Below are 21892 nucleotides of genomic sequence, written 5' to 3' on the forward strand. Positions count from 1 at the left end.
TAGTTATGATGAAGTCTAATGTCCATATTTCCTCCATTTTTTATTTCTTCCACTACTTAGCCACTATGTCCTGTTGGTATTACTTTGTGCTTCAATTAAGACCCAGCAGTCACATACTCGCTTTGACATGTTGGATAACTTTGGGGTTTAAGTGAGTTTCAACTTGATTACAGTGTGTTTTATTTTTTTTAATAATAAACATTTTTATTTACAGTTAAGAATTCCAAATTTTACCCCTCTTTCCCTCCCTGAGGCAGTAAGCAATCAGATATGGGTACTACACGTGCAGTATGTAAAACATGACCATATTAGTCATTTTGTACAAGAAAACTTGAATAAAAGAAAAAACGAAAGAGAAAAATAGCCTGCTTCAGTCTGTGTTCCATCAATATCAGTTCTTCCTTTGGAGGTGGCTAGTAGGTTTCATCATTAGTTCTTTGGGATTATCTTGGATCATTGTATTGCTGAGAATAGTTAAGTCATTCATAGTCTTCATCAAACAATATTGCTGTCTCTGTGTACAATGTTCTCTCTTGGTTCTGCTCACTTTGCTGTACATCAGTTCATACAAGTCTTTCCAGGCCTTTCTGAAATCATCCTGCTTGTCATTTCTTATAGCACAATAATATTCCATCACCATCATGTAGCACGGCTTGTTTAGCCATTCCCCAATGGATGGGCATTCCTTTGATTTCCAATGCTTAGCCACCACAAAGAGCTGCTATAAATATTTTTGTACAGATAGGTCTCTTTCTCTTTTGGGGAATGTCTTTGGAATATAAACCCAGCAGTGGTGTTGCTGGATCAAAGGGTATGCACAGTTCTGTAGTCCTTTGGGCATAGTTCCAAATTGTTCTCCAGAATGTTTGGATCTTTTCATAACTCCACTAACAGTGGATTAGTGTTCCAGCTTTCCCACATCCCCATCAACATCTAATGTTTTCTGTTTTTGTTATATTTTTCACTCTGATAGGTGTGAGGTGATACTTCAGAGTTTTAATTTGCATTTCTCAGTCATTTTAAAGGAATTTTAACAGTCTCATTCAAGGTCTGATGTGTAGTTCATATGTTTATAACACAAAACATCATGTGAGATACCATTCTTTTATTTATGTCAGAAGAAAGAGCCTTGGAAGAATCCTCATTTTAGAACTTGGTACTGTAAGTTCTGAGGCCCCCCCACTTCCCCTCTTCTTTCCTCCTTCCCTCCCCAGTCTCATCTTTTCTGCTTTCCTTCTTCCTGTGAAGGAGTCGGTCTAGGTATGCCACATTCTTCCAACTCTACATGTGCTCTTCCTTATGATCCTTGAAGTCTAGGTGACTAGGCCATATTTTTCTCCTCATTTTGCAGATCAAATGCAGATCTCATGATTAAAAAAAATAATACAATAAACATGAAAACAGTTTTTCCAGAAGTAACATTTCTGAAATTTTATTTGTTTTTTTTCCCGTTTTGTTTTTGTTTTTAATTTCTGAAATTTTAAAGCAGGAATTCCCCAGCCTTTCCCTTTAACAGCCTTTCCCTTTAACAGCCTGTTTCAAGTTCAAAGACCTTGTGAAATCTGTTTTGGACCCCAGGCTAAGAACCTATGGTCTGGAGCAAATTGTAGAAAACTTCTCAAAGGGAAATTTGGTGACTGCCATGTTAGTTTTATACTAGGAGGATGGTTTGAGCTATAGAGTTCAAAATCAGTAAATGACAGATAGGGTTTTTCCTTGATGTTAGACATGCAATGACTCGGTCCCAAATTGTGTAAGTATAGGTATATTCCTTTTTCTGCCTTTCCTGTTACTGCTCTTTTGCTACTGAGTAGTAACCATGCTTTAGAGCTTGCCCCGCTTCACTTACTGTTTCAGTGACTTTGCCAAACAGGTTTAAATAAATGTGTTCATCTTAACTTTTATGAAGATCAGCTTTTTTATACTTAAATGATATCTAGCACTTATATGGTACTTTGCGGTTTACAGAGTGCTGTACATATGTTACTCTAAATGTTCCTCACAATAATCCTAAGAAATAGGTGCTATGATCCTTATTTTACATTTGAGGAAATAGGCTGAGAGAGGTTACAAGATTTGGCCAGGGTTTCACAGATGATGTACTCAGAATGAGACCCCCAAACTCTTCATTCTGTCTTTACTACTACACTAAGAATATTGTTTGACTCTTTTCTTCATGTGTTTCTCATTACTAAAGTTAAGTAATTGCAGGCTATAGAGGCACGAGTTTATTGTTATATTGTACTTTAAGGAATGCATTAGATGTTTTTCTAATTCAAGTGATGAGTAGTCAAAAGTGAAAATAATTGATCTAAGATATGGAAAAGTTCTGACGGGGTCATTCAGTCTTATCAGGTTTTGACAATGCATTTTAATTTTTCTATATGCTTTGCATGAAGGATTTTATTACACGACCCTAATTTTATTGGCAACTTAAAGGGGGAAACCTTTATCTGCATGCGGAATTAGCAACAAAAATCTAAATGATTTCCATTTTATTACCTGTTATGTTGTTGTTTCACACATATGTATATACCTTCAGAAGCATATATTTAGAGGCCCAAGACTATTAACATGTCTCTTTGATTGATGGAACAATTACTCAATCGTTTATTGATAGCTTTGACCTAAAAAAAAAGTTACTTTAATGGTGTGGAAATAAAGCTGGTTAGTCATTCCCCCTAGATTGTATTTCTTACTAAAACTCTCAAATTTATTTCATGATTTTGTTTATTGCAGGGAAATGGACGATTGTTAATTAAAGGGATATATAGAAAGATGCTAACTGAACTTAGGTCTAAAGCAAGATAAACAAGCGATCATAAAAATCTTTACATCATCTGTGGTAGCTACTGTTGCATTTTTTTCTGTGTGACAGTAATCTAGCCTGCAGCATCTCCTTGCAGTTTTGAAATTAACCTGTAATTTAGTCTTCACCCCAAATGACAAAAATCCACATGCCTCTGTGGGGTGCCAGAAGATGCGCTGTCAACAGGGCTCTGTGAGGAGCGGAGAAGGGGGAGCGAGCTCCGCCATTGGCTCATTTTCACGGGGTGTCAGTGTTATTGCAACAAAATTAGGGTTTCTTCGGAGAGTATACAGCAGAAAATCCTAATCTTGATAAAAAGAAATAGTCATTCAATCTGGAACAACATATCATTTGAATAATGGACAGAATATTAGTCATTTAACAAAAAATGGGAAACTGTTCTGTCCAGACTGTTGCACATATGAGGCCATTTCCTTTTGCTCCAAAACGGTTGTGGATTTGACCCATAACTTTTTTTCACTCACAAGCTTTTCCCTTAAATTGCCAACTTACCTCTTACAGAAGAGCATTGGGCCTGGAAGTCAGGAAGACCTGAATTCAAATCCAGCCTCTGAGACTTCACCAAATGTGTGATCCTGAGCAGAGCACTTACCCTCCTTTTATCTCAGTCCACTGGAGGAGGAAATGGCAAAGCACTGCAGTATCTTTGCCAAGAAAACCCCATATGGGTTCATGAAGAGTCAGACACAACTGAACAACAATAACAACTCTTGAATGTTATTCCATAATGTCACAATTGGAAATAACCTTATGACCCATCTGTACCACCCATGCCTAACAAATATTCTTCTACAGGAAGCCCAACAAGTTAGTGTTTGGCTCTGGCCCAACCTAATTTTCAAAGACTTAACCTAAAATTTTCTCTTTGGGACTTCCACCCATTATCTCTGGTCATACCTTCATTGGGGCCCAAACAGTCAGTCAACCAAATTTTATTAAGCACTTGTTATTGCTAAAGACTGTGCTAAGTTTTGAGGATTCAAAAGAAAGGCAAAACCCAGAACAAATCAAGGGACAGTTCTTCAGATCCTTAAAAAGAGCTATCATAGCCACTTTAAACACCTGGTTTCCTTCTGGTTTTGTAGACCTTATCTACTACAGGGGTGGTTTGGGGAGGATAGGTATGCAGGATAAGGAAAGAGGTAACTTAGAGACTGTGTGATCTTAGTGAGAAGGTGACTAGATTTGGTGTCAGGAAAGACCCAGATTTGAATCTTGCCACTTATCAGTAGGCTAGTGAACAATCCACTGATCTACCTTTTATAGACAAGGAAATAGATTTTCAAGGAGATTAACGCCTGTGGTTCCCAAGAGAATCAGCAGAGATTACATACATAGTAGAAAGGGCCATAAGATTGGGTTTTGTTTCAACCACTGACAATTGTTTACTCTTTGGGGTCATCAGTTTTCTATCCTATAAAATAAGGCCTGCTTCTACTTCAGAGGCAGGAAGAACTCGGTTCGTCATTTAACTTTCCAGCAAATCAGGCAGCTATTGGAGTATTGTCATACATGATATAGGGTGTTCCCTATTACTGTGACTCCAGTAAAATCACAAGTGTAGCATCCCCTTTCTGCTCCACAACAGCATGCTAATTCTAAAGATGGTATTTTATCATTTGTATTTTTTAGCTATATATGATAAACCAGGGGTTTATATAGTGATTTATTTACTCAGTCCTAGAAGTGTCAATGTGATGAAATAAAAATTATACCTTTGCTGATGCTTTGGCTATTGAACATCTGTTGGATTTTTCCAAGTATTTGCAGGGGAGAGGGGGTCAGTAATGACACATTGTAGTGGGAAAATTTTTTTTGATATGTGAAGTTTCTGTATTTGGACTCTATCTAGCCTGGGCACTTTAATGTAGATTGTTGTGGGACACTTACATCTGTTCAGTATATTCAGTGATTGCCAATTTTTCATATGTAAAAGCCAATTTTTTTGCAAATTATTAAGCAAAAAGTGACATGAAAGGTGAACTTTTTATGTCCTTTGTAGATTTTTCTGTATATCAGCACTTAGACCTCTTATTTTTTTTTCTTAATCTTAAGTATTTTGAACAGTTGGTTTTTAGATCGTAAGCTAGTAGATACAAGTTCTCTTTGTCATTGCTGTTATTCAGTTTTGTTTCTGCCTGAATTTTCATTTGTTTTTTTTTTTTAAAGGGATGACATACCTGCAGCTCTTGAAGCTTCTATTGACTGCTACAAGAAATATAGCATAATGCCCAAGATCCATGAAGTCTTATGTAAACTTATAGAAAAAGGAGAAACCGATCTGATTCAAAAAGGTTAGTTTTCTTTAATTATTCTACTTTTTAAAAAATTCTTTTAGTGTAGCATAGTTGGTAGAACTGACCTTAGGCCCAAGAAAACCTAGGTTCAAGTCCTGCCCCTGACATATACTGGCTCTGTTACCTTGGGATCACTTAACCTCTCAGTGCATTAAATGATCTGAAACTAAAAGGTACACCTTATATTGGTTCCTCATTTGGGAATTCCCTATATCAGTTAAATCACAGATGTAGTCCCTGTTTCCTCATCTTTCAGTAGGGAAATATGTGAGCAAAAAATTAAGTTTTGATAAATATTTTGGAAATACCCATTTCATTTTTCATTGATACCTTTCCAAAAAAATAACACTTTCACTTTCCCCAACCCACATAGCAAACCATGCCTGGCACATTGTATGTCTTTAATAAATGCTCATTAATTGATTGGAACATAGAATAAAAAAGAAAGAGGGGGCACACTTGTACCAAGCTATCAAGGTCCTCATCTGAGTTTGACTGAATGTGTGTCCGTGGGTGGGTGGGTGGGTGGTGGTGGTGGTTCACACCCACAGTTCCTCACCCCTCTTTTTTTGGGTGGGTGGGGGAGCAATGAGGGTTAAGTGACTTGCCCAGGGTCGCACAGCTAGTAAGTGTCAAGTGTTTGAGGCCTGATTTGAACTCAGGCCCTCCTGAATTCAGGTCGGGTGCTTTATCCACTACGCCACCTAGCTGTCCCCCTAATCTCTTCTTACAGCAAAACTGGGTAGTTATGATTACATTGTATTCATTGTACTCTGTTTCCCTCTATGGTCCTCAGCAAGAATGAAGGGCAGGGGCAGCTAGGTGGCACAGTGGATAAAACACTGGCCCTGAATTCAGGAGTACCTGAGTTCAAATGCGGCCTCAGACACTTAACACTTACTAGCTGTGTGACCCTGAGCAAGTCACTTATCCCCAATTGCCTCACCAAAAAAAAAAAAAAAAAGAATGAAGGGCAAACAGCAACAAAGGACCTATTAATGACTGCTTTTGTGCCTGAATTTTTTTGAGGAAAAATTAGTTATTTTCAGACATACAAATGGATTTATTAGAAGAAATTACATTAAGACAGGATACTGTAGTAAAATACTCTTGCTACAGTTTTTGTGCTCCTTCGTAAGGGACAGTATCTTTCTCTACCCCAAAAAAGATCTTACTCAAGCCATTTCCTTGCTCAAAGGAACTTAAATAATTAGTTTGCAGGCTCCAGAGCTCATGATGTTTAATTTGTTTATTGCACAAGGGGGAAAAAAAGCTGTTTGACAAATTACTTAAGGGGGCCTTGTCATAATTTAAAGTTTCCCTAAATAACAGTTTATAAGATAATTTCCCCATCACATTGTATATTTCTATGTTGAGAGACTTCTATCTTGTGAAATTGTGTATGTGCATGTTATAGTGACTAATTTGTTTTCTCCTGTCTTTTACAGCTATGGACTTTGTGAGCCAAGAACAAGGGGAAATGACAATGCTCTATGATCTCTTCTTTGCCTTCATACAGACAGGAAATTACAAAGAGGCCAAGAAGATCATTGAGGTGGGGTTTGAACTATAGTAGTCTAATCGTGCAGCTATTTAGACTCTTAATTAGAATACATTTAAAAATTTTAACCTTTAATTAGACTTGTTCTGATTCATGTTAATAGAATTCAATCCCAATAATGAAGGAAAAAAAAGAACTCGGCCACTTTCTTTATTGTGTATAATTACAGTTCAGAAGAGACAGTCTGGTTGTATATTAAATTTGTTTCCTTACTTTGTTAATTTCACTGTTATATATCAAAATGATATTTGCATATTAAATCTTGGATTGTGGAACAATTAAATTAAACTGGCATTCCTGGGTGTAAAGTTGCTAATCCTCTTTGCCAAGGAATTCTTTGTTCTTAAAAGCACTGGAATTTAATTTGCTGCAGACCAGGCTCAGATTTATTTGTAATGCTTGTCTACAAGTTAATCAGCCAAACAAGTGCTTTCTGCAACTGTTTGGCATTTAATTTAACATTTCTTCTTTTTTTTCTCCTATGGTAAGCAGCTTATAGGAAGTGCTAGGTGACAAACTTGGTCTGTTTGGGATTAGTATAATTTATCTAGACTTGATTGAAATTTTACTTCAGTGCAATTGATAAGTCAAAAGGACACTGGTAGAATGTTGCCAAATTGTGATTGTTTTCTCTTTAGCATTTTGGTTCTCTTATAAAAATGGCCCTGCATTTATTGAGTTAGGGTTTTTGTTTTTGTTTTTTAATTTTTAACTGCCTGTGGTAAAATCCTAATTAGTGAATCAATCAACAAGTATTTATTAAGTCCCTACTCTATACTAGTTACTGTATTAGGTGCTAGGGATACAATTACCATGTATGAAAATGGTCCCTACTATCAGTTTATATTCGCAAATGTGTGTGTGTGTGTGTGTGAGAGAGAGAGAGAGAGAGAGAAATATTAAGAAAGAGTACTGTGGTAATAGAGTTGCCGTTCTTTGTTTTGCTTAACACCGTTTATCCATCTTACACGTGAAGCAAATAGACAAAATAAGTTGGTAAGATAGTTTGGGAGAAAGGGCACTTGCAGTTGGATGATTTAGAAAAGGCTTCCTGCCAAAGATAGCTCCTACACTCTGTCTTAAAGGTTTAGCAGAACTCTGTGAGGCAGAGATGAGGAGGGAGTTCATTCCAGGAATGAGGGGTGGCCAGTGTAGAGGCCTGCAAGAGGTGATGGAGTGTTGTGCATGAGGAACTGAGAGATGACCATTTTGACTGGATCACTGAGCAGAAGATCTAGTGCAGTGGGCAAGTTGGCTCGGGTCAGGTTGTATAAGGGTTTTTTGTTGTTGTTGTTGTTGTTGTTTTTTAGTGAGGCAATTGGGGTTAAGAGACTTGCCCATAAGTGTCTGAGGCTGGATTTGAACTCAGGTACTCCTGAATCCAGGGCCGGTGCTTTGCCACTGCGCCACCTAGCTGCCCCAGGTTGTATAAGGTTTTAACAGCTAAACAGAACAATTTATATTTGTTCCTAGAGGTAACTGAAATTGCCCTTAAGAGACATTAATTGGGGGGAGGGGGGTGTGGCTAGGTGGCACAGTGGATAAAGCACTGGCCCTGGATTCTGAGTTCAAATCCAGCCTCAGACACTTGACACTTAGTAGCTGTGTGAACCCTGGGCAAGTCACTTAACCCTCATTGCCCCACCAAAAAAAAAAAAGGAAAAAAAGAAACATTAATGTGGTATCAAATGCAGCATATAAACTATTCCCGAGTTGGAGGAGAGGTGCTCGAGACAAGCTGGCCAGTTAGGTTGGTGTGGCAGTAATTTACGTAAGATGTGATGAGGGCGCAAACTAAAATGGAGAGAGAAGAGAAAAAGGGCTGTGATGGAGAGATGCTGTGATGGAAGGAATGGCTGGTTTTGTCGGCTGTTTGGATGGGGGGCCAGTAAGGTAGAATGAGGTGTCATGCACCGAGGTGATGAACCTACAGATTGAAAAGATAATGGTGTTGTCAACAGAAATAGGAGCAGTCAGTAGTTGGAGTGAGAATTGTCCACCTTGTTTTTCTTTGTGACATACTTCACTTTTATTTTGCTCAGACCTGTGATAACATTGTTAATGGGAGCAGCATGGCAAGGAAACTAAAAGACAGGCAGGCAGTTGATGTGTAGCTCCTATTCTTACTCAGTGGCCTGGTCACAGAGAAAGGGCAGTGACTCGCCCAGAGCTACCTAGATTCACCTTTTTAAAAGTTTATGCTTGTTTCAACTTTCAGTATACATTTATATAAATGTTACTAGCTATGTTAGTTTCTTCGCACTGAGGGGGAAAAAGAGGCAAGGGCATGCATAGTTCATTTAGAAATGACAGGGGAATCAGTTGAAGTGATGATACTGATTCCAGAAGGGCATTGGATGGAGTATAAGCTGCTTGAGGATAACAGGTACTGTGCTTTTAAAGTTATTTAAAGTTATTCCCTTAACATGTATCATGGTACTTTGTGCGTGGGAGATATCAGTAAATTTTAAATTGAGTAAAAAATGATCCTTTTAAAAATTAACTGTAAGAATTTATCTATCTATCTATTTATTTATTTGGTGAGGTAATTGGAGTTAAGTGACTTGCCTAGGGTCACACAGCTCCTAAGTGTCAAGTGTCTGAGGCTGGATTTGAACTCAGGTCCTCTTGAATCCAGGGCCAGTGCTCTTTCCATTGTGCCACCTAGCTGCCCCAATAATTTTTATTTTCATTAGAGCAATAAAAATGAGAATAAAGAAGACAATAAGAATTTATTGAGAGTTTTAAACAGAACAGTGATGATCAGAATTGTGTTTAAAATAATCTTAGTTTGGGCCAATGTGCTGATGCTGGCTGCCACTTCAGCCCCAAGGAGCTCCCTGGTATGCCCTGCCAGGTGCAGATCCAGCTGCAGCTCCATATATTTGAGAAATGAGGCCTTTATCAGAAATACTTATTTCAAAAACTCTTTCCCAGTTTTGTTTCCCTTATAATCTTGTTTACATTAATTTTGTTTTTGCAAAACTTTTTAATTTTATATAAACAAAACTATCTATTTTACATTTTGTTTTGCTCTCTGTATCTTCTTTGGTCCTAAATTCTTCCTCTGTCCATAAATCTGACAGATAGATGATTCCATGCTCTCTTAATTTGCATATTGTAATTACCCTTTATGTGTAAATAATGTACCCATTTTGTCCTTTTAGTATACAGTGAGATGTTGATCTATACCTATTTTCTGCCATACTGTTCTCTGTTTTCCCAGCAGTTTTTAATTGACCTCTATATCTTTAGGAAAAATGTAATTTATAAAGTTCTGAGTGTCTTGATAGGCTGAATCCCACATATTTTAGCTATTTCAAAATTATGTAAATCATCTTTTTTCTATTGCTTCGTCCTGGATTTTGTTACTGATATTTATTTTATATGCTGTTTCATTAATGAAGCTAATCTAGGGCATTCTAAGTAAACATGTCACTGGCAAACAGCAACCATTTTGCCTCTTCATTTCCTATCTTGATGCCTTCAATTTATTTCTCTCGTCTTGATAACTTCCATTTCTTCTTTTGAAAACTGCTTGAGGTTTTTTCCCCCCTAAACACTTTACCTTTTAGGAAATGCTTATAGTTTTATCACTGCATCAAATGCCTGTATAGTTTAGATCTCAGACTTATATTGAAGAAATTGTTTCCTTGCTTATTTTAAATATACTGATTTTGCTTTTGCAAAAGGCTTTGAATTTTAAGTAAAATAAATAGGAGGGAACAGCAGCAGATTGTCATCATTGACAACTCTGCCCAGGTACCTTGTGCCTAGCACAAGTTCAATAATTGTTGCCTGCCTGCACATCTCTTTACATCAAGCCTGTCTTCCTTCCTTCCTAATTTCTTTCTTTCTTTCTTTCTTTCTTTCTTTCTTTCTTTCTTTCTTTCTTTCTTTCTTTCTTTCTTTCTTTATTTCTCTCTCTCTCTCTATCTCTCTCTCTCTCTCTCTCTCTCTCTCTTTCTTTCTTTCTTTCTTTCTTTCTTTCTTTCTTTCTTTCTTTCTTTCTTTCTTTCTTTCTTTCTTTCTTTCTTTCTTTCTGCTTAATGCAAATATAGAAGAGCCACCCAACATTCAATAAGCAATTTCATTTGGGGGGGTAGCCCCGCCCCCTGCAATGGTATATACAATGACCAAGGGACATAGACCTTCTATGAATGAATTTTCTACAGTGCTCAGGGCATACTATTGATCCTTCTGAGAGAAATTAAGACTTGCCATTCTCTGTAATCAATTTATACTTGTGTTTGGAGCTTATATCCTCTCCTTTCAGAGATTGTTAACAAGTGCTAAGAGAATATAGCTCTTTTACACAGGCTCTAAGGTAAAGAGGATTGGGGATATGTTTTTCCTGTATTATTATGTAGGTGCTTATTTTGGTGTTTGTGAAGCGTCATTTGAGGTGACGAGCATCATTCTAGGATATTAAGGTCACAGTTTATTTTGTGGTAAGCCTGGGATTTTAAGGTGAATTGGTATTTTTTTTAGGTCATACTAATAATTTTGCAAGCACATTTTAGTCTCTTGTGTTTTTTATTCAGTTGTTTTTCCTTGCAAAAAATATACCCAGTACTTGCAAATGTAGAATGTTTTAAAACAAACTGGCCCAGATAAAACCAAATACGACAGTCTTTTTATTATAGTAATTTCTTTTCACTTATTACCTATTAAACAGATCAGGAAAGATAGGTAGCAAGTATTTTAATTAGGTGGTAACTCATGTTGAGAATTTCACTCTGTGTTGATTCATTATAAGCTATTTCCATTTCAGATTTCTACTTGCAATCTATGTGAAAACATTTCTTGGTTTCAAAACAAAACAGTGAAGTATATAGCTGCTTTTGTAGCTGGCACCACCAAGTCAGTCTTGAACTGGATGTTTTGTCATATGTACTTGTTCAACATTAACACTGTTTAGGTCAACATTAACACTGTTTAGGTCTTGAGCATTTGCACCAGCTCTGATAGTGAAGGTTCTAAATTAAGGTCACTTTGGCATTTTTGTAATGTTCTAAGGCAGATTATATACAGACTCAACTATCCCACTGTTTTTTCAGGCATAATTGCAATAATGTAGTATTCCATTGTCAAAATGGAAGGATAAATATTCTTGGGAGGAGGGTGAAAATTGTTCATATTTAAGATAACATTGTATAGGAGTACATAGGAAATCAACTTATTCACTATAAAAAGCATCCTAATGTATAAAAACATAGGAATTCAGAAATGGAATTTTATAGGTAATCTCTTTTTCTGCCATGCATGTTGTTTTCCCATGCCATCTTGGCTCTGCCTCGTTTCATTTCTTTTCCTTTCTCTCTCTCTCTCTCTTTCTTTCTCTGGCTATGGGGGTTAAGTGACTTGCCCAGGGTCACACAGCTAGTAAGTGTCACGTGTCTGCCGCTGGATTTGAACTCAGGTACTCCTGAATCCAGGGCCAGTTGGTGCTTTATCCACTGTGCCACCTAGCTGCCCCCTGCCTCATTTTTTTTTTTAAGTGAGGCAATTGGGGTTAAGTGACTTGCCCAGGGTCACACAGCTAGTAGGTGTTAAGTGTCTGAGGTCGGATTTGAACTCAGGTACTCCTGACTCCAGGGCCGGTGCTCTATCCACTGCGCCACCTAGCTGCGCCCCCCTGCCTCATTTATTTTATTTTATTTTTTTAGTAAACTGAAACAACAGAGATACCCTCTTATGGATGATTAAAATATTTCAGAGTGTGACAAATCAACCATTTGAGCTAAAATTTTTAAATTTCCTTTCCTAAGTTGAACTATGTTTGAACCTGAAGACAAAATTAGCTAAATAAGATTTAGCTAATCTTAGTGTGTTTTTTTTTAATTCATTTTTGTTTTTATATCTTTATTTTTCCAAATGCACCTCTTCTTCCTGGCTAACAGAACTTTACTCTTGATTAATTGCAGTTAGAGAATGCTTTTCTTTTTATTGTCATAAATTATAGCTTGATTATGCATTGTACTGTAAAATATAATACTAAACTCAGTTTTAGTTTTTCATCTTTTTTCTTACTCTTTAAAACTTTGGTTTTAAGGCCTAGTGCTGACATACATATATATACATACATACACACACATATCTCTTTAACTGAGCAAAAGTTCTATAGAGAAGTTTTTTTTTTTAAATGAGTGATTTATGTTGACAGTTGGCTTGCTAAAATTTTTGTGGACTACATCTTGCTTTTACATCAGTGGACTATGTGATAAGATTTCACATTTAGAGAACCTTTGAACTCACTGGTACTCAATTCTCTTTATAATGAAAAGCTAATAACAATAGGAATAAAATTCTAGATTTTCATGAGGATAGTCAGTTTCTTTGATTTGTTTTGGCTTTTGGGGTGTTTTTGGTGGTTGAGGGTAGTACCAGAAATGTGGTAACGAATGATAAATGTGTTTTTGAAGACAAGGCCCTGTGAAATTGCCCATTTTGGATATTTTATTTTTCAGACTCCTGGCATTAGGGCTCGTTCTGGGAAACTTCAATGGTTTTGTGAAAGATGCATTTCAAATAACCAGGTTTGTGTTTATTTTGGTGGTTTATTTCTGAACTGTTTTATCTTCTCCCTTGTTCCTAAAAATGACACATATGTGACTATGAGATGGAGGTCTCTGCTTTTCTAGAATCAACCTGGTGGAGTGGGAAGAGTCCAGGATTTGGAGTCCAGAAAACTTGAGCACAAATCCTGACTAAGGCACTTAATGTATTAGTTGTGTGACTGTTGACAAGCCCATGAACCACTCTGAGGCTAAGTCTCTTCATCTGTAAAATGTAGACAATATCTATGGGATGGTACATGTAGAAATGACCCATCATCCGTTACCATTATTTTAGAAAACAACAACTAAATTGTATTCATCCATTGTGCCAGGTTGATTTTCTTACCCAATTGATTGATAGCCTAAAATTATTGCAGCCCCCTCAGTCTACCAGACATCTTAAAGAAAGCTCTTCCTGTCTGGTTGAATTTCTTTTCAACTGTCTTGTGATGCAGGGCACCTTCTTATCAAGTAAAACAGTAGACTGGGTATAGGCAGAGTGGTTAGGGACATTTGGGGTGGGAGGGAGGCAGTTTGGGGTTACAGTGGAATTAGTTGAGTTAGCTCAGCTGTGTCTGTGCATTGTCCTAGATTTCTTAAATATTACCTAGGTGCTGTTCTCCACAGTATTCTTCTCTTTCCCTTTGTGCCATATCATTCTGATGGAGGGTCTGGTAAAGCCTAACAGGAAGGATTATTTTTCCTAAGTAACAGAATTGACTGCATGTTTATTATCAAATATTGTTGAGGATTTGTCAGGGGTTCCTGTTCTGATTTTTAAGACATTTTATATAGCCATCAAGACATATGATGATCTGTTACTCTATTATTTTAAGGTTGAAACCCTGGAGAAATTGGTCGAGTTGACACAGAAACTATTTGAATGTGACAGAGACCATATGTACTATAATCTTCTAACACTCTGCAGTAAGTAATTCAGTAATCTTGCCTGTATTTTGCTTTGGAAAAATCCTTTTTTTATGGTGGGGTTTTTTGGTAATTTATTTATTTTAATTAATGAAAGTACTTTATTATTTTCCAGTTACGTGTAGAGATAAGTTTTCAACATTTGTTTTTATAACATTTCTAGTTTCAAAATGTCCCCCCCCCCTTCCCAAGACAGCAAGTAATCTGATATAAGTTACATATGTACAATAACATTAAACATATTTCTGCTTTAGTCAAGTTATAAGAAAAGAATCAGAGCAAAAAGGAAAAACCTCAAAAAAAGAAAAACAATAGCATCAAAAACAAAAGAAATGGGGCAGCTAGGTGGCACAGTGGATAGAGCACCGGCCCTGGAGTCAGGAGTACCTGGGTTCAAATCCTGCCTCAGACACTTCACACTTACTAGCTGTGTGACCCCGGGCAAGTCACTTAACCCCAATTGCTTCACCTAAAAAAAAAAAAAAAAAGAAATAGTATAGCTCGATCTGTATCTGTATTCCACAGTTGTTGGGTTTTTTGGGTTTTTTTTTTTTTCTGGATTTGGAGAGCCTTTTCCATCATGAGCCTTTTTTTTTTGTAATTTAAACCTTCAGTTACCAGCATGGAAGTAGAATCTTAGAATATGTTGTATATAGTCGTGAGAACCTTGCATTAAAAACTCATTTGTTGGCATGGTGGGACTAGTGACTTGCTTGAATTAAGGAGTTGGTGCCTACAGTTGGACTGAAGTTGATTGAGTGTTCTCGCTGAGTCTGGCACCGATATTCTTGGAGAGCGGACAACCCCTGTGCTTCCTACGGAAGGGAGTCCTGACCAAGTTGGAAAAACAGAGCACGTTGAATCTTCTGTGCTGGTTAAAATTGGGATCAGAACTCTGAGTGACCACCATACTTCCACATTGGCCTGTCTGAAAGGTCCTTTGGGGTTAACAATAAAGTTACGGCTGCTCTTCTCTTTTTGAACTCGTTTGTCAGGTTCATTTTGCTCTCCCTTTATAACATCTCCAGCTGAGAGGTAATGGAAAGAATGCTAGATTTGAAATTGAGGAACTGGGGGTTCATATCCAAGCTCTCATTGCTAAGAAGTTTTCTCCATTTATTGAATCTAAATCTGCCTTCCTATATCTTCCACATATGTTAGTTCTACTCTTTTGAACCATACATAGCTAGTCTGATCCCTCTTACACATGAGAAGTCTTCAGCTAAAAATATTGACTACAAGCTCAATGAGTCAGCCACAGTGATGTGGCAGCCCAGGAAGCTGATAAGACATTGTTCCGCATTAAGAGTGGTATAGCTACTCATGTCAGAATCTGTCTATAATGTGCTGTCTGGTGTGCCACAGTTTAAGGATATTGATAAACTGCAGGGTGTCCAGAGGAGGACAGCTAGCATGGTAAAGGTTTGTTGTTTTTCTGTTTTTGTCTTAAGTCAATCATGTACTGGATTATTGGGTGTTCCTCACACATAACACAGCATTTCCCATCTCCATGCACTGGTATTCCCCATCTTTAGATGGCCTTCCTCCTAATTTCCATTTCCTAGAATGTGTATTTTATGTCAACTCAGTTTAGAAGCCATTTTCTGTTGGAGACCTTTCCCTGTCTCCACCACTACAGCTGTGTAAGGCAAACAAAAAGTATTTAGTGTTTACTGTGTGCCTGCCACTATGATAATTCCTGGAGATAGAGAAAATAGCCTTGCCCTCAAGGAACTCTCATTCTAATGGGAGAAATGACATATCAATAACTAGGTACATCAGAGATAGATTAGTGGTAAGGTCTCATTCCATGTACTCTGTGTCTTATGATACCTCCTTAAGTTTAAGTTGTCTTCCCCATAGGAGCAGAAGCTTTTTTGTGTCCCCAGCATAGGGCAGAGTTCCTGGCATATAATAAGCTTTCACATCTGCCTGGTCATTTGTTCTTTTTGTTCTTTTTGAAGAGGAAATACTTTCCATAGCCACATCTCCTTTATGTTAGTGCTTCCTAGGAAGTCATGCTTATCTCCTTACCTTAAGAATCCCTAGTTCACTTGGCTTCTGCTGATGTGTCAACTATGAGACAATTAGCATAGATATTAACTCTTGTTAAGAAAGAGATGTTTGGTAAGAAATAAGTCTTATTGTAGTAAAGGAATAGTTTTTATTATTGAGCAGCTGGTGGCAGTGAGCCTGGAGTTAGGAAGACCTCAGTTCAAAACCAGCCTCTGGCCCTAGGCAAGTCATTTCACCTCTGTTTGCCTCAGTTTTCTCATTCACAAAATGGGGATGACAATAGCACCTATCCCCAGGGATTGTTGTGAGGATCAAATGAGATAATGATTATAAGCACCTAGCACACACAATGTCTTGTACATAGCAAGCACCATATAAATGTTAGCTATTTTTAAAAGTTTATTTTTGGCCAGATTTGTAGGCTATGTAAGTTTTCATTGGTAATTTATTTCTGGTTTCATAAATAATTATTTTATCATTCTAAGGTAACTGGCCCTAAGAAACAATGTCATTTCAATAGGCACAAACCCTACTTCTCAATGCAAATGGTCTCCACCAGCCAATTGCTCAGTTTGACAAGCCATGTCTGCCAAGACAAGAAATATAAGCTAGAATTTGATAAATTCTGTCACACAAATCATCAGTCAACAAGAAAAGACACAACCAATTCTAGCTACTTAAATATGTGGAAAAGGTTTGCAGTTTTATGTCATCTTAAACACAATAAACCACTTGCCTTACTTTCCATTATTTGAGACCCTCAGTATTTTATCCTTCATATAGTGATCTGTTACATACTAAAATTTATTAAGCAGGTTTACATGAAAAATACTCACCTCTTACAGAATACAATTTCAGTTATAAACTTTTGAACTAAGTACATAAGCAAGAAAAGGTCATGTGTAAACATAATTCTCAGAGTAATTAGACTTGAAACAATTTTTTTCTTTTATAATGTCCAATTATAAGATTGCCCTAGCTATTGAAAGACACAGCCATTTGTCTTTTTTAACTTTAATAGAAATCTTCTCCCTCTGAAAACCTCCTAACATATATGTCATTCATTATAAGTTACCAAGGCAATTGTTGACTCTAGAATCATGATTTCTAAATTCCTTTCTAGTGCAACAGTTGTGTGATTTCTATATACTAATACCAAGGAAGATGTGATTCTAGAGATGTATTTGGGAGTAAAGGGACATACATTTAATCATCTTAACTTGTTGGGAATCCTAACTTGTAAGAATCACCTAGACTGATTAGGGGAACAAATTTTTTTGATTAAAAAAAAATTGTTTCCTTAAGCAACACGTGTAGATTCCTCTGTCTTAGAATGGTAGTTTGGCATAATGGTAAGAGCATTTGGCCTTTGAACTGAGAGAATTGGGTTCAAATACTGGCATTAGCACATCTCTGCTTCATAACTTTGGGCAAATCACTTAACCTCTCAGAGATACTTTTTCTCTGTTTGCTACTAAATGACCCAATGTACCATCTCTATTGTACAGGATAATTTTACAGGGTGATTATAAAGAAAGTGCTTTGTAACCATGAGGGTATACATACGTTTGAGCTATACTAACTACTACATGATAATAGTTAAAGTAGTATAAGGTGTATTACAACCTCGTAGCTTACATGGCTTATGGTTCTGTGTCACTTGTTTGGAAGTGCGAATCAGAAGACTTATGATTAAATGGTACTGCTAAAAACAAATCTTGAAGTTTATATCAGGTATCTAAATCTATAGATAAAAGCTATAGCTTTTGACATTACTTCCTTTAATGCCCAAGAGCACTGACTAATAGGATGCACTGACTGCATCCTTATCGACAATTAGGTCTATTTATTTGCATACGTTGGACATTTATGCTTTTGGACTTATTTGACATCTAGACTTAATGTTTTGCAGAAGAAAATAATGACTGGCAGAGAGCTGATGCTGTTTGGACTAAAATGCAAGAAGAAAATGTTATTCCTCGTCAGAAGACATTGCAGTTGTTGGGTGAAATCCTCAGAAATAACAATCAGGATGTTCCATTTGATATACCCACGGTAACTTGAGAAGAGCAGTTTTGTTTTTTATTTGTGGGGGCAGCTAGGTGGCGCAGTGGATAGAGCACTGGCCCTGGAATCAGAAGGACCTGAGTTCAAATTTGGCCTCAGACACTTAACACTTACTAGCTGTGTGACCCTGGGCAAGTTACTTCACCCTCATTGCCCTGCCCCCTAAAATATTTGTGAATTATAGAACATTGTAGATCTAAGTATTGACCCATTCTTATGGACATGTTCTTTTTTAAAGACAAACTCAATAACTTTGTTTTTAAGTTGTGGTATGCGGATCAACTTGAAGGTGCTCCTCAACCGAGCGAATCAGTCCTGTCCCCAGAAGCAGTCTTTAAGAAAGACCTAATGAGCGCATGCCGGCAGAAGAAAAGCGAAGGTAAAGAAATACATTTATTCAGCTATATAGCAATGCTTTAAATCCTTGCACAAAACACCAGCTGTCAGCCCCCAAATATCAGCAATGGCACCGTTGCTTTTGCTGTTACAGTTGGCACATGTTTTTCCTCCCACCTTGTTCATCTCTCCTGACCTTTCTGTGTTGACTGTTGCACACTAAGATGTAGATCTTGACACCTAAGACTAGATCTTTTTGTAGATCTTTTGGGGCTCTGTGAAGGAAGGTTCAGTAAGGCTCGCTGACTAGGTATTTGAAGGAGCAGTGAGAGTGACCAGATGGGCAAGCCTTAAGCTGAAACAAGAATGGCATGCAGGGTACCTTGTTTTATAGGGATGATGATGGTTCTCTTTTAGATGCACTGAATTGTAGTTGCTCTGAAATATGTAATTGAAAATACACTGTTTCAGTTTGGTCCTTTTGAATTCAGATTCAGAAAAGAAGTCTGCAGATTGGGATTTAGGTTGGTCATATCACAGGAACTGTAGGATTCTTAGTGGTAGAGACTATAAAGAGAGAAGGGTAGACAGCTATACAGGAAACCTTGCAGAATAAATATTCTTTGTGTTCAGAGGAGGAAGCATTCTGTGTTTAGCCAGAGAACTGAGGTACAGAAGTAACTGGATGCCAACATGGATCTACCAGATGTTTAGCAAAGGGTTCAGTCCCCTGAGAAGTCAAAGTCTGAGAACTGACGCCTGAGGCCCAGCCTTAGGGGAAACCTGCATCAAAATAGAAAGTCAGAAAGAGTATGATAGAGGGATATAAGCAAAGCATTAACTCTGTAGTTGTATGAAGGATGAATTTTAGACTGGAGGATCTGTTTTCAGGAAGAACAGAAGACTATTACAGTGTTCCAGGCAAGAGGTCATGAAATGTACTAGGGTGGTGGCCATGTGAATGGAGAGAATTGGTAAAAATCAACAGAGACTTTAATGAAAAAGATATATTCATTGATTGGATGTGGAAAGTGAGAGAAAATGATGAATTGATGATAAAAAGGAAGTTGTGTACAGCTCATTTAAAGTCCTCCCCTGCCCCCTTTAAGTTCTTAATTTTTTTGTTTATTTATTTTATATCAGCTTCATTTCTAAATTCATCTTTCTCCCATCCAGTGACCCATTCTTTGGGTGTTTTTTTTGTTTGGTTGGTTGGTTTTGGGTTTTTTGGGTTGTTTTTTTTTTCAAGTTTTAAAAGGGTGGTTTTGGGAAATGGGGAAGGAATCTAGGAAAAGCATGTTGTTTCACACCCTTTAGTGTGGAAAGGTGTATTTTCTCATCTCTTCTCTGGAGTCAAGCTTAGTCATTATAATGACTGTTTTAAATATACTTTTATTTAATTATTGTTTATATTCTTCTGCTTCTCCTTTTTCACTCTCCTTCACTTTAGCTGTCTGATGGTTTTCTGAATTCTTCCTATTCATTTCTCACAATACAGTAATATTTCCTTCTTTTCCTGTACCATGGTGGCCATGTTCCCAGTCAATGGCATCTCTTTAAGTGACTAAGTAACTTTTCAAAGACATTTTAAGTATATGCTGTGGGTGAGGCCATTGGGCCTCAGAAGCTACCAGAATTCTTTTTTTTTACTCTTTCTTTTTGAGAGAGGGTTATTGAACCCTATTGCTTGATACCTCACTGAAAACATTGAATATTGAATCTTGCTGATTGAAGTCTTATTTCTTTTTGATGAATTAATCACCACTTTAAGTATCTGCTACTGTTATACTAGAGAATTCATGTATAAGATGATGTGGTCTACTTGCTTAAAAAAGATTATGTAATAATCAATCACTGGCTGTCACTTCTTTATTACTATAAAAAATGTTCCTATGAGGATTTTGGGAAGAAGAGAATAAGCATTTTTATAGAGCCTACTACAAACATATCATTTAGGTAGTTATGAGACCTTTATTTCTACCTCTTGATTTCCTTAGGCTAACTTCCTTTTAGTAGAATCCCTGGGTAAGAAGCTACTGTCATCTTACGTAGTCACTTGTTTTTCGTTACTCCTGATCACTTTCCAAAATGATTAAACTACTGTATGTCCAGTAGTTTGTGGCTATCTTTATTCTCCCACAGCACCTCCACAGCTGATTGCATGTTTTGTCACTTTTGCCAATTTGGGCACTAAAACCTCAGTTTTGATCTGCATTTCTCTTACTGTTGATTTGAAGCAAGTCTTTCATGATTGCTAAGACTTTGCAAGTCTTTTAAGAATTGTTCCTTCATATCCTTTGAACACTTAGCTTAATAATTATAAAAAATTACTTAATTCAATTTGTGAAATGTGTCCTGTTAAAACTAAATATAAAAATAATAATATGACTATAGTAGAGTCTTCTAGGAAGTATATTTTATATTTTATAAATTTTAAACCCTTGTTGTCGCACTATCCATTAATTCAGTAATCATGTGCTATTTGAAACTCAATTCTAATAGGTAGAGTGGTGGATTATAAGGGTTAATTCATAACTTAAACTCTTTTGCCCAGCTTAGTTTTCTCAATCAATAGCTGCCTTGCACACATAGTAAAAGATCAAAAATTTTTGTGCCAAATGTATCTGCTTTGCAAAGTGTAATTTTTTTTTTGTGGGGGCAATTTATAACTTTCACTGCTTGAAATCTTTCATCTACATATTATATTCATACAGCAGCAGTTTTTTGAAATTGACATTTAGTACAGCCATGATGATTGTTCCCTAAAAGGTGATTTTAGTAACTTTGGACTCAATTTTTATCACCTGTATCTGTAAGTTTTTCAAAAAGCAAATGATGGCCATTCTTACTACTTATTTTAGTGATCAATTAAAAATATCTTATATTTCACTGATATAACATACAGTTGTACTGAAATTTTAAAGGAAATAAATGCCTTAGATACTGAATTTAAAAATAATTTCTTGTACCAAGGAATACCATCTTGTCATATAAAAATGGCAGCATGCAGTTTCAGAGTATTTTGATTGAAATCTGCTGTTTTATAAACACTGTCTTCAACTGTCATGTATTGTGGTTCTTAGAGCCATAATAGTTCAGCAGTGCCTTTTATATTGGTAAGGGGATATATTCATTTTTGTTTTGTTTTTGTTTTTTAGTGAGGCAATTGGGGTTAAGTGACTTGCCCAGGGTCACACAGCTAGTAAGTGTTAAGTGTCTGAGGCCGCATTTGAACTCAGGTACTCCTGACTCCAGGGCCACCTAGCTGCCCCAGGGATGTATTCATTTTTGCAATGAA

At 36.9% G+C, this 21892-nt stretch overlaps 1 protein-coding gene across 1 annotated transcript in view; it reads left to right on the top strand.

The window, feature by feature from the left end:
• Positions 1-21892, top strand: part of LRPPRC (leucine rich pentatricopeptide repeat containing) — a 112926-nt gene that overhangs the window by 67761 nt on the left and 23273 nt on the right. The window contains exons 24-29 of the mRNA XM_043983475.1: positions 5000-5124; positions 6576-6682; positions 13159-13227; positions 14085-14175; positions 18104-18246; positions 18523-18637. Of these exons, the coding sequence (XP_043839410.1) occupies positions 5000-5124; positions 6576-6682; positions 13159-13227; positions 14085-14175; positions 18104-18246; positions 18523-18637 (650 nt within the window). The remainder of the gene's footprint in view (positions 1-4999; positions 5125-6575; positions 6683-13158; positions 13228-14084; positions 14176-18103; positions 18247-18522; positions 18638-21892) is intronic.

The sequence above is a fragment of the Dromiciops gliroides genome, chromosome 2 (assembly GCF_019393635.1).
Source record: "Dromiciops gliroides isolate mDroGli1 chromosome 2, mDroGli1.pri, whole genome shotgun sequence".
NCBI lineage: Eukaryota > Metazoa > Chordata > Mammalia > Microbiotheria > Microbiotheriidae > Dromiciops > Dromiciops gliroides.